This window comes from Rhizopus delemar, genomic scaffold (assembly GCF_000149305.1).
Source record: "Rhizopus delemar RA 99-880 supercont3.4 genomic scaffold, whole genome shotgun sequence".
Lineage (NCBI taxonomy): Eukaryota > Fungi > Mucoromycota > Mucoromycetes > Mucorales > Rhizopodaceae > Rhizopus > Rhizopus delemar.
This window is the reverse complement of record NW_027137830.1, coordinates 949,739-964,683: the sequence shown is the minus strand read 5'-3', so window position 1 is coordinate 964,683 and position 14,945 is coordinate 949,739. Positions and strand designations below refer to the sequence as shown.

Genomic DNA, 14,945 nt, shown 5'->3' with positions numbered 1-14,945 from the left:
TTTATTTTAAAAAGGAAGCCAGGTCAAATTGAGTTGAACCTTCTTGCTTTGTCACCACGCCCTTTTCAGTCACAATCGCCGAGATCAGTTCACTGGGTGTCACGTCAAAACTGGGATTCCAGACACCAATGTTTTCAGCCGCTGTACGGATCGTGGTAGGCTGAGCGTCTTGAACACGAATACCGGCGACCGTGACCAGTTCCTCAGAGGGTCTTTGTTCGATCACGATCGCGTCGCCACTCTTTGTGTTGAGATCGATCGAGGTAGAGGGGGCGGCGACGATGAAGAGAATACCGTGGTGTTTGGCCGTGATGGCCAGTTGATAGGTACCGATCTTGTTGGCCGTATCTCCGTTGGCGGCCACACGATCAGCACCGACGACGATCGCTTGCACCTGAGGGTTTTGCTTCAAGAGGGCAGATGCCATGCTGTCACAGATCAAGGTGGCCGGAATGTTTTCATAGACCAATTCATAAGCAGTCAAGCGAGAGCCTTGGTTATAAGGACGCGTCTCGGTGCAGTAAGCATGTTTCAGCTGGCCATTCGCATGAAGGTCACGGATGATACCCAAGGCGGTACCCCAGCCAGCGGTGGCAAGTGAACCCGTGTTGCAGTGGGTCAAGACAGCAATGTCACCCTTATCCTTCACATGGTTCGTGATATACTCTGCACCCAATCGACCAATGTTCTTGTTGTCTTGTACATCGTCCACCAACATCTTTTCAGCGGCCTCAATATAAGCATAGACCACCGTCGCAGGTTCCTTGGCCTCCTTGGCTGTCGATTCGATCAAGGCCTCTAATTTGGCAGCAGCATCAAATAAATTGACGGCGGTCGGACGAGAGGTCTTGAGGTATTCTAAAGCGTCTTTTAAAAATTGAACCACTTGCTCCACTGTGCTGAATTCGCCTTTCTCAAAACGACTGTTGACATCAACAGCCAAAGACAAGGCAGCCACAATGGCAATGGCAGGTGCGCCTCGAGTTTTCATGGTTTTGATCGCAGCATGACCATTTTGAATGTTGCAGACTGATTCAAAAACAGTTTCGTGAGGCAAAACAAGCTGATTGAGAATACGAAGATTTCCTCTGGTATATTGAATGGCTTCAAGGGTCTTTGCTGTTGTGTTGGTCATATTTGATAAAAGAAAAAAAAAAAAAAAAAAAAAAAAAGGCACAAGCCAATCTTTTTTTTTTCTACAATAAGATTTAAGTGACCGGATTTCTCTCCGGAAAAAGAGATGCACTGTCCGGATAAGAAATTACCGTTCAAGATTTTTCTTTTGGCTTTAATACAGCCACCTACTTTTTATAAATCAAATGCTGAATGTCATAAATCAAGTATTCGAGCTCTATAGAATACTATCAAACTAGTATTAAGGTAGCTTTGATCTAAAAACTACTGGCTTCGTTTTTTCTCAAAATTCATCGTCCGGACATTGTACGACAATAAAACGCAATTCAATCACTGAATTCCGTCAGAATACATCTCTCTAAAGCCTGTGTGCTCAAAGCTGAGAGGTAAACCCAGTCTGTCTTTATATGCTTGATAACATAAAAGTAGATCTTATCAGCATGGACTTTAGTCATCCTTATCAAAATTATATTGAGCCAAGTTCAGTTCTTTCTGATTTAAAACCTGAATAAATAGATTCTTTTATTTGATTGGACATTGAGACAATTCATATGAAATTGCTCTTATGGTTATAATGGTTGGATTTGATCATGCAAAATGGCAGAGAGCTATTTTTTATTTCTATTTACTTGAACATAATCAGGGACAACGAACAGATGATGCATTTTTAAAGCAAGTTGGATCCTATGTTTGCTGTCACAAGGAAAAAAAAAAAGTCCTCAGCGGACAGTTACAGCAATAATAATTTGTTTTCAGAAACGGATGCCATGCTTTCCTTGATTCAATTTGGCTAAGTAGAGTAGGTATATCTGTACATGTAATTGTAAAAATAACGAAAAGAGACCAAGATCATTTGAAAGGATGATAAACGTTTGTTAATTGAATGTTCAATAACAATTCATTAGGTTTAACAAAAATATACCCTTTTTTAGTGCTGTGAACTAGCACTGTTTAATAACAATAGATATTCAAACGTGTACAATTTGGAGAAAATGAAGACTTTATGTATTGTCGTGAAAATAAATAAACTCGTTTATTATTTAAAATTATTACAGTGTTCTAATGTTTAAAAGTAGTAAGTAATATATATTTTACAACTTGATAGAAGCATTTCTTATTGGTGCGCATCAAGAGATTGCTGATAAACCAAGTCGCTATAAACCCCCTTCAATTTCAAGAGTTCCCAATGGTTGCCTTGCTCAATAACACGACCGTCCTTGACAACGCAGATAAGATCAGCGTTCTGAATGGTCGAAAGACGATGAGCGATCGTGATCGTAGTACGGCCGCCTTCCTCGATGATGCTGTCAATAGCGGTTTGAACCAGCTTTTCGCTTTCAGAGTCAAGGGCAGAAGTGGCTTCGTCCAACAAGAGAACCTTGGGCCGGCGAATCAAGGCACGGGCAATCGCCATCCGCTGCTTTTGACCACCTGAGAGTTGGGAACCCTTGTCACCTACACGTGTGTCGTAGCCATCCGGCAGGCTGACGATAAATTGGTGAATATGGGCCGCTTTGCAAACGTTTTCAACTTGCTCTTGAGTGACCTCGGCATCTTCAACACCAAACCGGATGTTCTCTCCGATCGTCATGTCAAACAAGACAGGCTCTTGACCTACCAAGGCCATATGGCTACGAAGGTTGTTTAGCGAATAGCGCTTGACATCTTTCTCATCGAGGCGAACGCTGCCAGACACAGGGTCGTACCAACGTTGAAGCATCCCGATCGTGGTCGATTTCCCACAACCTGAGGGTCCCACAAGAGCAATCGTCTGGCCGCGTTGACCCATGAGGTCGAATTCACCGTCGAAAATGAAGGTATCTGGACGAGCAGGATAGGAGAATGTGATGTTTTTAAAGGAAATGTCACCTTTGATTTGGCTGTGGGCAGGTTCAATGCCTTCCAGGTCGGGATCAATCTTGGGCTTACGTTCCAGGATCTCAAAAGCAGCGATGGCAGAACACTTGGCCTTGGACAGGGATGATATGAATGTGGATGCATGGCCCACTTTCTGAGCTGTCGTCATAATAGCCAACATGCAGCTATACATTTGTTGGAAATCATTTAACCCAATGGCCATAAAGTGAATACCAGCATAGAAAGCTACAGAATAGGTGTAAAAAACAATGGCTTGTTGAAGAGCATAACCGATAGAGGAGAGATAGGCTTTACGTTGAGCAAGCTGGTGAGGATATTCGGTGGCACAGTGGTACTTGCCTTCAAAGTAATCTTGCTTGTTAAGAGCTGCTACCGTACGAATTTCCTTGATAGCTTCAGCAGCAACTTCACCACTTTGTTCATTCGCCTTCTTGACCTTGCTTTCGAAACTTTGGTGAATTATGAATTCATAACCAGCAGAAACAGTGATGAAGGGAGCCATACAAAGAATGACAAGAGTTAAAGCCCAGCTTTGAGAAAATGAAATGATGACACCTTTTTTTAACCAGACAGGTTAGTCGCAATGGTTATGTATATTATCATCTATATTTACCAGAGATAACAGTAGCAGCGAGTTGAGTAATATCACCCCATGTTTTTGTAACAAGCTCATTCACATTCTTGGAATCAATAGCAAGCTTAGAAGTAAGAGCACCAAGAGAATGATCTTCGTGATCATAATAGCCAATCTCTTGCTTCATAAAGGCACGAAAAATATCACTGCGGAGACGCTTTGTGTAGCGCTCACCAGCAATTTCGAATGAAATAATTTGGCAAGAAAATCCAATCAAAGCAGAAATGGCAACGATAAAGTACAAGAAAGAGTAGAGATTAGCGCCACTCATAGGTCCAGGAGGCTCTAGATTGGGGGAGATGAGTATATAGGTGACTCTAGAAAGAACAAGAGCAAAGCAAGGAAACACAGCACCTGCAATGGCTGCACCCATGACGCCGGTGGTTAACAAAGGCCATTCAGGACGCATTTGTTTCAAGACTTTACCAAGCGGGATCTTCTGTCGTTTCACCTTCTTCCGTTCTTCCTTTTCTTTACGACGTTTGATCTCATAAGCGTCAATAGAGGAAACGCCGGTCGTCGTTTTGAATAGATGGGCTCCAAATTCTTTTTCGTCCATCTGATCTTCAGCCAAACGTTCTTTTTCATAGATAATTTCCATTTCTTCACGTTTCAAAAATTCTTCAAGATCAGGCTCTTGAGCTGTTACACCCACTTGCTGTGTAGAAATTTCTTGTTTCTTGACTAAATCAGCATAGATACCATCAAGAGCGAGCAACTCATTATGAGTGCCCTTCTCAACTAAATCACCTTGCTGCATGACAACAATAAGGTCAGCATTACGAATCGTAGAGAGACGATGAGCAATGACAATCGTAGTACGATCAGCCGAAGCAGCATTCAACGCAGCTTGCACCAAGCGCTCAGATTGCGTATCGAGAGCAGAAGTAGCCTAAATAATAAACATTGTTATTCAAGATCACTATATACATTTTTTTTTCCTTTACTTCATCTAACAAGAGGATAGGAGGGTTCTTGAGAATGGCACGAGCAATAGCAATACGTTGTTTTTGACCACCAGAAAGCATACCACCATGCTCGCCAACAAGTGTATCATAGCCATCAGGAAGTTTGGAGATAAAACCATGACAATTGGCTTTTTTACAAGCTTCTACAATCTCATCATTGGATGCCTCTCTGTTGATACCCATAAGTACATTCTGCTTGATGGTCATGTTGAACAACACAGGTTCTTGACTGACGACACCAATTTGGCTACGAAGCCAGGCAACGTTATAGTCACAAAGGTTGCGTCCATCGAGGGACACAGAACCTTCTGTAGGGTCATAGAAACGTTGAATGAGTTGAACACTTGTGGACTTGCCAGAACCAGAAGGACCAACAAAAGCAACCGTTGTACCAGGACGAATCTTGAGATTTAGTTTCTTTAGGATAGTAACATCAGGACGATTGGGGTACCTGAACATGACGTCTTTGAACTCAATCTCACCCGCAAGCTTCTCAGGCTTTGTTCCTTCAGGACTATCAGCATCAATGGTTGGAATAAGGTCGATTGTTTCGTAAACTTTGTATGCAGCACCACGACAGCTAGAGACAGCAGACAGATTGGTAGGTAACTGAAGAAAGGCCATGGCTCCCATAAGCATAGAAAAGAAGGCATTCAAAATATCAGAGCCTCTCATGAGCTGTTCTCGCGTCAGCTTGGCACCATACCAGAATGAGAGAGCATAGGTACAGAAGAGTATAAACATGAAGCCACTGGAGCCAAGACCAAGGGATAGAGCTCTCCGAGTGCCTGCTGCCTTGGCCTTTTCGAGCCTTTTGGAATAAAGAGTAGCAAAGCGGTTTTGGAGGGAAAAGGAGTTGACAGTACGGATGCCAGAAAAGACTTGCTCAGCAATAGAACCAGCTTCAGCATAGGCGCCTTGCGATTCCAAGGTATATTTGGTAATAAAGTAGTCCATCGCACCACCAGCAACTATCATCAGAGGAATCGTGGCAAGGATGACAACAGCCAGTCTCCAACCGACAACAAAAGCAATGATAAAACCAGACAAAAATTGGCCAATACACGTGACCAATCGACCGAATTTCTCAGAGATACCATCTTGAATCAGTTGAGTATCAGTCGCAAGGCGAGTAGTAAGCGATTCTCCTTCAGTCTTGTCAAACCAAGACATATCTTGTCGAAGAATAGCATGTACATATTTGTTTCGGATCCGACGCACTTGATTTTCACCCGTCAAAGCCCAGAAGCACTGAGCGATATAGGTACACACAAACGTAGCTGTGCCCATATAGACAAAGACCAAAACAAGTGGGTAACTATCTATAACCAATTGATCATAGTTTCCACTAATCAAGGATTCCCCAATCGCTGTCAAAAATTGACTAAATATAATGGTGGACGCAGGTTGTATAGCGCCGGTACCAGCTGAGAATATGATGGCAATCACGATCATGAGTAATTCAAGCTTTGTTGCAAAACGAAAGAGCTTATAAATTGGAACTGAGGCCTCTTTCTTTTTCTTTTTGTCATCTTCTTTATCAGGCTTTATTGTTTTTGCGTTTTTGGCAGCAACGATTTCTTTCTTTAATAAATCATCTTCATCATTCGAAGCGTGTGATGCCCTATTCTGTCTGATCTCTTCACTGTTAGATTGAATAGTGAGCGAGGACCCTGATGGGTTCAGACCTTTTTTCATGATGTGAGAAAGATCAACAAAAGCTTAAAAGAGAGGCATTTATATCACTTTCAATGTATCACAAACTGAAGTGTGAATCTTTCAATTCCAAGTTGGATCAAGGTTAGAACCAATGAAAGCAAAGCGACTTGTACGAATATAAATCGTTTTGCAGTTTCGAAATGAGCCTAGCAAGCTTTGATCCGGGCATTTCTCTACTTTATTTTCAAATGGAAATCATACAAATATTATTTGGTATGTAACATTTCTTTGTATTACTATGATTGATTCGCATGTTTTGTTCTCGTTATTTTTCGTTGCTGTATCTAATCATATTCAGGTTGTGTGTACATTCACATACTATTGCTGAGGTCAAAATCCAAAATATAGTCATAACCATATTAGGGATACTTGAGAACCTGAGTTGCTTATGCACTCCTTGAAAAATAAATAGCATTGCTGCGGCGTCTACGACTTGATTCGTGCTTTTGTAGTCCACTGGCTTTTAATAAACTACAACGTTTGTTTTGGGTTGCTGCGGCAACTTTGTGATACTTTGATATTTTGCAATTGAGTTCAAGTAATATAAGACATTGTTTCATATCTTTTGATCACACTTCCATGAACTTGGCTATCTAATGGTCAATATCATTTTGTTAGACAACTAGACTTCCATGGTGCATAGGATAATGTTTTATCCTGCTTTTTGGTCGCAAAATAATCAAAAGTAATCATAATTCAGTACGACTAAAATATACAATGATTTTGGTTAATAATAAATATTTTGTGTGTGTATAATTTTCATGACATAGATATTAACATGTGTAATACAAATATAGCCAAATGCTATATGCTATTATGCGAGCCCATCCACATTTCAACTTAAGCACTTGTTCCTCAATCACTAGTCTACTATGATGTAAGTAAGCTATTCAATAGAATCGATGCTTGATTTTTTATATTTAATTCCATTTACGGAAATGGACAGTTGGATTTTTAGCTACCTCTTTTTCTTTTTCTTTCTTCATTGCCAATAGTTTACTTAAAAGAATTTTTTTTTATTAAATAAGCATGTACATTTGCTTATTTTTGATCCCGGGTATACTATCTCAAAATTGCTTTTAAAAGCTATTGTCGCAAAAATACTACGACTTTTTCCGAGAATTCGAATTGCTGTTGATAAGTCGATTTATTCAATTCTCCAGAGGATTCGAAATATTTCATACTTGAAGCATAACATTGTTTTCATATGATAATTTTAAATCAGCAGTAAATTGATATAAGAAATAGAGCTCAAGTTATATATCTCTTTCATAAATAGTAAATGATCAACTGCCTTTATGGCTACTTGTAATCCAAAACAAGATGGCCTTTCTGATAGTTGATGCAACATGTCTATATGAAAGGAAGGGACTACTATTATCTATGGTTTATGGAAATGGATCGTTTTTATATAGCATATACTATATATATACTTGAATCGCAAGTTGCTGCATCAAGCTATAACTGTGCATGTATTTAATCAAACTAGATAAAATATGATTTATACGTTGTTCTTTATCATAAATGACGTTATTGCATATGTCTATATCAAACGTATGCATAAAAAAATATAGACTGATTTGGCTATTCAGAACACATAAAGTTGTGTAACAGAAAAGGTGCATATGTAAGTAAAATGACCAGGTTGCAAAAAGTACAAAAAGATATCTGACTATAAGCATCTGCATGGGATATTAGTTATATCAATGGAAAAGGCATATGTGTGGATCTAACCCAAGTAGCTCTAATTATCAGTCAAGAGGATTAGAAACGCGTCTTTAAAGAAAAGCATAAAAAAGTATGCATTTTTTTAGGATCAACTATACTTAAAGGGTATTTCAAATCGATCCTATGTGTTTTTCTTGTGTTCTCTTCCATTATTATGAAATCATGTACAGAAGTGTCTCCAAAAAAGTGTCAATAGTGAATCAGACATTTTGTTTCGTTTTTTGTGTATTATTTAACTTTGGAAGAAAATCTTTAATTCCTTTATACACATATATATGCCGAGTACCTGTGCTTAATAACAATGAGGAAACTGGCAATAAAGAACACTTTCGCCTCTGGAAACGCGACTTAGCTGCCTGCCTTAATATGTTGCATATTGTTCGTCCGATCCATGAAAATGGCCAGATCTCCGAGGGGTTCAGGCATAATGCTCCTCAATGACCAAGAGGAACTTGAACGTATGCTGACGGCCTGTAAGACCGACATCCAGCACAATACTCCCAGCAGCCAATAGTTTCTCCTGAACAGTTGTCGCTGTTCAACATCTAGATGCATTAAATGAAAATGATAAGCGTAACAGTAGCTTTTGGATTTTTACTTTTTTTTTTATGTTATTATTTCAACTCTATACATATATTGATCATTCTTATTTTCATGTAAGTACACTAAACAGCTCAAGCAAAGACGTACCTAATTTCCTTCTATTTTGTATTATCTGTTTGGGTATTTTCTTTATTTTTCATTTGAGTCTCTTTTCTTGTCAATCATTTCAACTCAGTTTACTAATAATTAATAAAAATAGCGTATTGATGATTCTATACGGCATGTGTGTAAAAAAAAAAGATGCAATTTTGTCTACGTAATTGCACATTGAAAAAATTAAGATTGTAGATTTATACTTTAAATCTGTAACTAATATTTCATTATAACGTGAGTGTTGCCTTGAGTTTACGCAATCTAGTGCCGCAAAACTGCAAACTTGCACCAAAAGTACTGGATATGCTTTTTTTTTTATCATAATTTTAAAATTCAAAGAGCGAAGGCTGCCAAATTGACATCTTTAAAACAGCAATTCACAAGATATATCTTTTGATTGAGTACGATTATATCCAATAAAGAGTAAATTAAGATGCAAAAGTGATACCAATCATGTTTGCTATCAAATAAAGTACTGAACAAAATCATATTTCATGATATTATGCCCACAGGTTACACTGTAAGCGGAGGAGAAGCATTCGATATTTTTTCTCAAAGGACTTGCTTTTTTTTTTTCCTCTATTATAGAAAAAATGTACGACTTTATGGAATATTGTTTAAAACGATTTTATCGTTCATCAGGCTGGAATGAAGAAAATCAATATTCTAATCTATGTTCTTGGTCTCGAGCGCTGCTTGACTTTTATACACCAAGAGGGCTTTCCTTGGTCATTTCAAAATTACCAACGCCTCACTTCAAACCTTCTTATACCCTAACCGCCTTACCTACGCTCAACGGCAGCTTAGGTTATCTTTATACATCGAGGGAGCTCGATATTGGAACGAGTGCGACAGTTGATTTTCAAGATTTGGTAGATCGGTTTAGAATCGTGGTGAGAGAACCTTCAAAAAAAGAAGATAAAACCCCCTCATGTACACAAGATAGATGACTGTTAATATCATTCATTAATAACCTATAATATAGCGAACCCTGATTATCTATTATATGGTCGGATGTTTTTCCCTGGTGCTAGAATGGAAGCCATGTACGTTCGTCGTCTGTCAAGACATGTACAGTATCTGGTGACGGCTGTGAATTCACCTAAAACTTATGCAGCACCACAGGTACGCTTTGGATTGTGTCAATGGTAGAAGGAGAGATTGATTTACAGAAAAAAAGTAGATTGCTATGCAGTTACAGTATGATATTGGTAAATGGTGCTCTGAATGCTCTTTTACCTCAGACGACGGTTTATTAGGATTAAGAGCATTATATAATTTTGGGACCCCTTCATCTATTGGACAGTGGTCAGTAGGAACAGAAGTTTATTATGGCATCTTGGATAAAAGCGGAGGAAGTAGGAACAAGGATTGTCCATAGAAAAGCAAGATACTTACTTTATAAATAGTGTCGACAGGTCTTCGATATCGTACTCAACCAACATCCAATGCGCCACCTATCAGTTTCACTTATACCTTAAATCCAATTGTTGGTCACATGTCAACAAGTTATGTTGCCAAGGTATCCGAGGAATTAGCATTGTGTTCTCGGTATGATTTCAGTATTTATTCTTATGAAAGTGACTTGGCTTTTGGATTCGAATATCGTACAAAAAAGCCAAGCATAGAAGTTGAAAATGGCGTGGTGACATTGACAGCGGACCGTACAGAAAAATTAGAAGGACTGATAAAGGCACGATGGGGATTTGCAAAGGGGTTGGCACTCATGTGGGAAGGCCGTTTCAAAAAGACCTTGTTTAGTATAGGTTTGACGGCCGATTTGAAAAGTACAAGCCCAATCAAAACAATTGGTGTAGAAATACAATATTTTGCTTAGAAAAAAAAATTGTACAGGATACATACACACATACACTTTTAAAAATAAAGCTTTTATTATAAAAAAAATCTACATTTAGTGGCCGTGACCATCATCTTGAGGCTTCTGTTCAGGAGCAACCTTAATGAAATCATCAATTCTCAAAATAGAAATAGCAGCTTCAGTAGCACTCTTTAGTGACTTAATCTTGGACATGGTGGGTTCCAATACACCTGCTTGAAGGTTATCACGAACAGCACCTGTAATCAATTCAAGACCATAGTATTTAAGTGCACGTTTACGATCATCCGCATCAGCATTCAAAGATGCATTGTGATAAGCACGAAGCTTGGCTACCAATTCAGTAGAGTCCTTGGCAGCATTGACAGCGAGTGTCTTGGGAATGACAAGCAAAGCGTTAGCAAATTCAGCAATCGCAAGTTGTTCACGAGAACCCAAGCTGGTGGCAAAGTTTTCAAGGTATATACTCAAGGCAGATTCGACAGCACCACCACCAGGCACAACACTGTTACTTTCCAATGTTCTCTTGACCACACAAAGGGAATCATGGAGTGATCTTTCCATTTCGTCCAACATGTAGTCATTTGCACCACGCAAGATGATAGATGCAGAGTTTTGGATCTTTGTGCCCTTGACCAAGATACATTCATCGTCCGAAATACGTTCTTGAACTACCTCTTCTGCGTGACCCAAGTAACCAGCTTCGAATGTTTCTTCACCTTCCAAATTAGCCAAGGAAGAAATCAAAGTTGCACCAGTTGCTTTGGCAATACGTTTTAAATCTTCCTTTTTACAACGACGTACAGCCATGGCACCTGCCTCAACAAACATCTTTAAGCACAAGTCATCAATGCCCTTGGTAGTCAAGATCACATTGGCGCCAGTGTCCAAGATCTTTTGAATACGTTCTGTGGTGATTTCAATTTCTCTTTTACGAATATCCTCTAATTTATCGGGGTCATCCACCACGATATTGACACCGAGGTGCATACGTGCCTTTTGAAGATTCATATCCAGACAAGCAATCTTGGCATGCTTAATCTGTTTCTTCATGGCTTGTGAGGCCACGGTACAGTTGAGTGCATAACCGCGGACGAATTGAGATTCTAAACCGGATTTACCGTGTGCTTTCAAGATGTTGACGGCCTTGACGGGGTATTTGCTTTCGCCACTAGGACTGGTAGACTTGACAGCCAACATGGCTTCAACAGCAAGATTGGCAAAAAATTCGTCATCACTAATTAAAAAGTTAATCTCTTTGCAGGGACATTGTAAAAAATAAATAAATTACGATCCGATAATCTTGGAGCTCATAGATGTCTTGGCTGCGTTCACAAGACATTCTTTTCCAAGAGTATCCACTTTGGTAGACATTTCATTAGCAATAAAGCGACAGGCTTCTTTAGACGCCAATCGATACCCTGTAATGATGGTGGTAGGATGAATCTTGTTCTTGACGAGTTCGTTGGCACGTTTCAAGAGTTCGGCAGCGATAATAACAACAGATGTTGTACCATCTCCAACTTCACGATCCTGTTGTTGAGCCAATTCGACTAATACTTTTCCGGCAGGGTGTTCAACTTCAAGCAACTGAAGAATGGTGGCACCATCATTGGTAATAGTTACATCCTGTCATCATGTTTTTCTTAGCTTTGCTACTAAACGAAAAGAAATTTATATTACTTACACCGATTTCATCAACCAACATCTTGTCTAAACCAACAGGACCTAAAGAACTTTTGACAATGTTGGCAATAGATGAAGCAGCAAGTACTGCATTATACAATTAGATCCTTTTTCATCATATTACGCGTCATCAGCTATTTTTTTACCATTGCTTGCACGGACATCTTGGCCGGTGGTACGTTCACCACCCAAGAAAAGAGAGCTACTTTGGTCTTTTTGAAACATGTTTTTTATGGAAAGAAAAAAAAGTAAAAGAGTGCGAAAAAAAAACTCCTCCCCTTTCAGTTTATTTTCTTACTTTGAAATTTTTTGCCTTTCAACCCCTATTTTAGGAAACTGATAATGGTGTGGAGCTGGTGGCTTATTTTTAACCATACACTTCTACTTATGCAACGTCAAGCTGTCAATTCACATAGGCATGTCCAATAACAGTAATAAGAGCAAGACAGAAAACAGAGGCTGTTTTTTTTATCTTTTTATATATAATTAATATTGATATGATGATGTTTGAAAAAGGAACCATTTAAACAAAACGTAATACATTTTGCTATTTCTTTTTTCTCTGACGATACCATTGGGACAGAATAGTTTAAAGAAAAAGGATGGCTGCACAGAAATAAATGATGTGCATAGATTACAGGTCTTCATTCTAGCATTTTCTGTCGGACTATTATCTAAAAGTAAAGCATGAGCCCAACTTCTGTATTGAGTTTCCTATTTTTTAGGAGAGCCTATGTAGACTGTGCTTCAGATGCCAATTTGCGGGAATTTAAACCAAAGTACGGTTTGGTTAGGCCCAATCTGCATTTTTTTTTTTCTTTTTTTTTTTTATTACTCGTTTGACATTTATGGATTTCAGTCCTATTAGATTAACTTTTACTTTGCGCATGCGGATTTTAAGAATTACGTATGGAACATGTTTCATTTTGCATGTTATATAATTTAACTTTTACATGAATTAAAGGTTGGGCTCAAGAGCCAAACACCCATCAAAAAAGGACATTAAGTGCTTAATCCAGTTCATGTAATCTTGGATCGCCACTATCTTAGCAGATTCAACATTCAAAGTGAGCATTTCTCTTGTTACAGCACTCTTTACTTTCGACCAGAGCAACTCAATCGGATTGAGGAATGGCGAATGAAGAGGAGTGCATGCACATTTATCTAGTAGGTTAGTTATTTCAGATTCCTTGTGGATAGCAGCATTGTCCATAAACAAATATCATCGTTGCATACTATGTTTGTCTAGTGTATCTATACCGCCGCCAATAAATTGTAGGGAATGCTCACTTTGAGTAATCTATACGAGTATTCACGTTGATTACATAAGCTTCACCATCATCTCTTTTTTCTTTTTCTTGCCGAACCCTTCTTCTGGACTGCTTTTGGCTTCCGTAAGGTTAATCAATAATGCCACGTTTACATATGGCTCCCAAAATAGTGATGAAAATGCCCTTGTGTTGAGGGATTATCGTCTTCGCAGACTTACCAATTTGAGATCTACCATAATTTTGTTTTGTCATGGGTTCGATAATCATGTGTATAGAATATTATTATGTAGTTTATCGTAGGAGGAAGATATGAAACTACTACCATCATGAATACCATGTATTAATAACACGAACAAGTATATTTACGTTTTTCATATCTAATATTTCAACCTCTAGACTTGAATCATATATATGCCGTATATGATACTGTTTTGAATACTAAGGAGAATAACTCTTACAGTGAAAGGTGGTTTTGATTTATTATAATATTTTGCAATTTCCTTGAAGTTGAGTGGGGGTATCAAGAAGATAGTTGCCTCAGAAAAATTATATGATAGAGGTAACAGCGATAGATATGGGTTTAACTTGAAGTTTGCGTATAACGTACCTCTGAGTTTTGCCCACATCTTCCTGTCAATAAATATGTGGATCCCAAAGTCTAACAAATGTTGTGAGTTACTTCTAGCTTATGAAGCTTCTCAAGTTCTGTCTTTAGGGATTCAAATTCTGAAGGTTTCATTCAGTAAGATCAACCTTTTATAAGAAAAATCATTCATGATATCTGCTGAACGATTCATATGTTAATGCATACAAGTTTTATATATTTTATTGCTATTTGTAAAGAGCTATTCTGAAGACAGTTATTTCAAAACGATTCCATCTCCACTCATAGGGACTATTTGTTCTCAAAACATCTGAATTGCTATACACATCTATGAGAGATGCATTTGCCACGATTTCTACCGTCCGACTTGTGGCTCGGTCAATAGCAGATTTTACTCTACTACTAACCTTTATACGGGAACGACGAAGCTTGATGCCGCTGATTATACTACCCGACTTGCGACTCTACGGGGGAGGTCAAACAAGTACTTACACACTTGCTTGAGCTTGTTTGGTTACCATACTGCTTCCCCAACATATAACCAATAGTGGGAGAAGAGTCAAGCTTCTGATATGCACAATCATATGGGCGATGTATACAGCAAAACTTTTGTTTAAAGAAAAAAAAAAGAACCCCAATGAGAAGAAAGACACAAATAAGGGTTCCAAGGAAGGGACCAGATGAGGGCCATCAGTGATTGAACAGGTACCACTGGCGATCAGATAGGTACCATCAAGGCCTAAAAAGGGACCAGATAGGAATAATTAGACAGCAGACGTGCCGGATTTGT

The 14,945-nt window shown here is 38.8% G+C and overlaps 4 protein-coding genes across 4 annotated transcripts; 1 reads left to right on the top strand and 3 right to left on the bottom strand.

Moving 5' to 3' along the window:
- Position 1: 1 nt before the first annotated feature.
- On the bottom strand, positions 2-1,135 carry RO3G_05869 (S-methyl-5-thioribose-1-phosphate isomerase; the record flags this gene model as incomplete). The annotated part of the gene is made up of 1 exon (XM_067660459.1): positions 2-1,135. The coding sequence occupies one exon, from the start codon at positions 1,133-1,135 to the stop codon at positions 2-4; it is 1,134 nt and encodes a 377-aa protein (XP_067516560.1).
- A 1,113-nt stretch (positions 1,136-2,248) lies between these two features.
- Positions 2,249-6,312, bottom strand: RO3G_05868 (uncharacterized protein; the record flags this gene model as incomplete). Its single annotated transcript, XM_067660458.1, has 3 exons — positions 2,249-3,567; positions 3,626-4,538; positions 4,594-6,312. 3 exons carry the CDS (start codon positions 6,310-6,312, stop codon positions 2,249-2,251), a joined length of 3,951 nt encoding a protein of 1,316 aa, XP_067516559.1.
- A 3,480-nt stretch (positions 6,313-9,792) lies between these two features.
- RO3G_05867 (uncharacterized protein) lies at positions 9,793-10,138 on the top strand (the record flags this gene model as incomplete). The annotated part of the gene is made up of 2 exons (XM_067660457.1): positions 9,793-9,882; positions 9,941-10,138. The coding sequence occupies 2 exons, from the start codon at positions 9,793-9,795 to the stop codon at positions 10,136-10,138; spliced, it is 288 nt and encodes a 95-aa protein (XP_067516558.1).
- Positions 10,139-10,669: 531 nt separating this feature from the next.
- On the bottom strand, positions 10,670-12,505 carry RO3G_05866 (T-complex protein 1 subunit alpha; the record flags this gene model as incomplete). The annotated part of the gene is made up of 4 exons (XM_067660456.1): positions 10,670-11,831; positions 11,886-12,223; positions 12,282-12,367; positions 12,427-12,505. The coding sequence occupies 4 exons, from the start codon at positions 12,503-12,505 to the stop codon at positions 10,670-10,672; spliced, it is 1,665 nt and encodes a 554-aa protein (XP_067516557.1).
- Between the last annotated feature and the right edge of the window lie 2,440 nt (positions 12,506-14,945).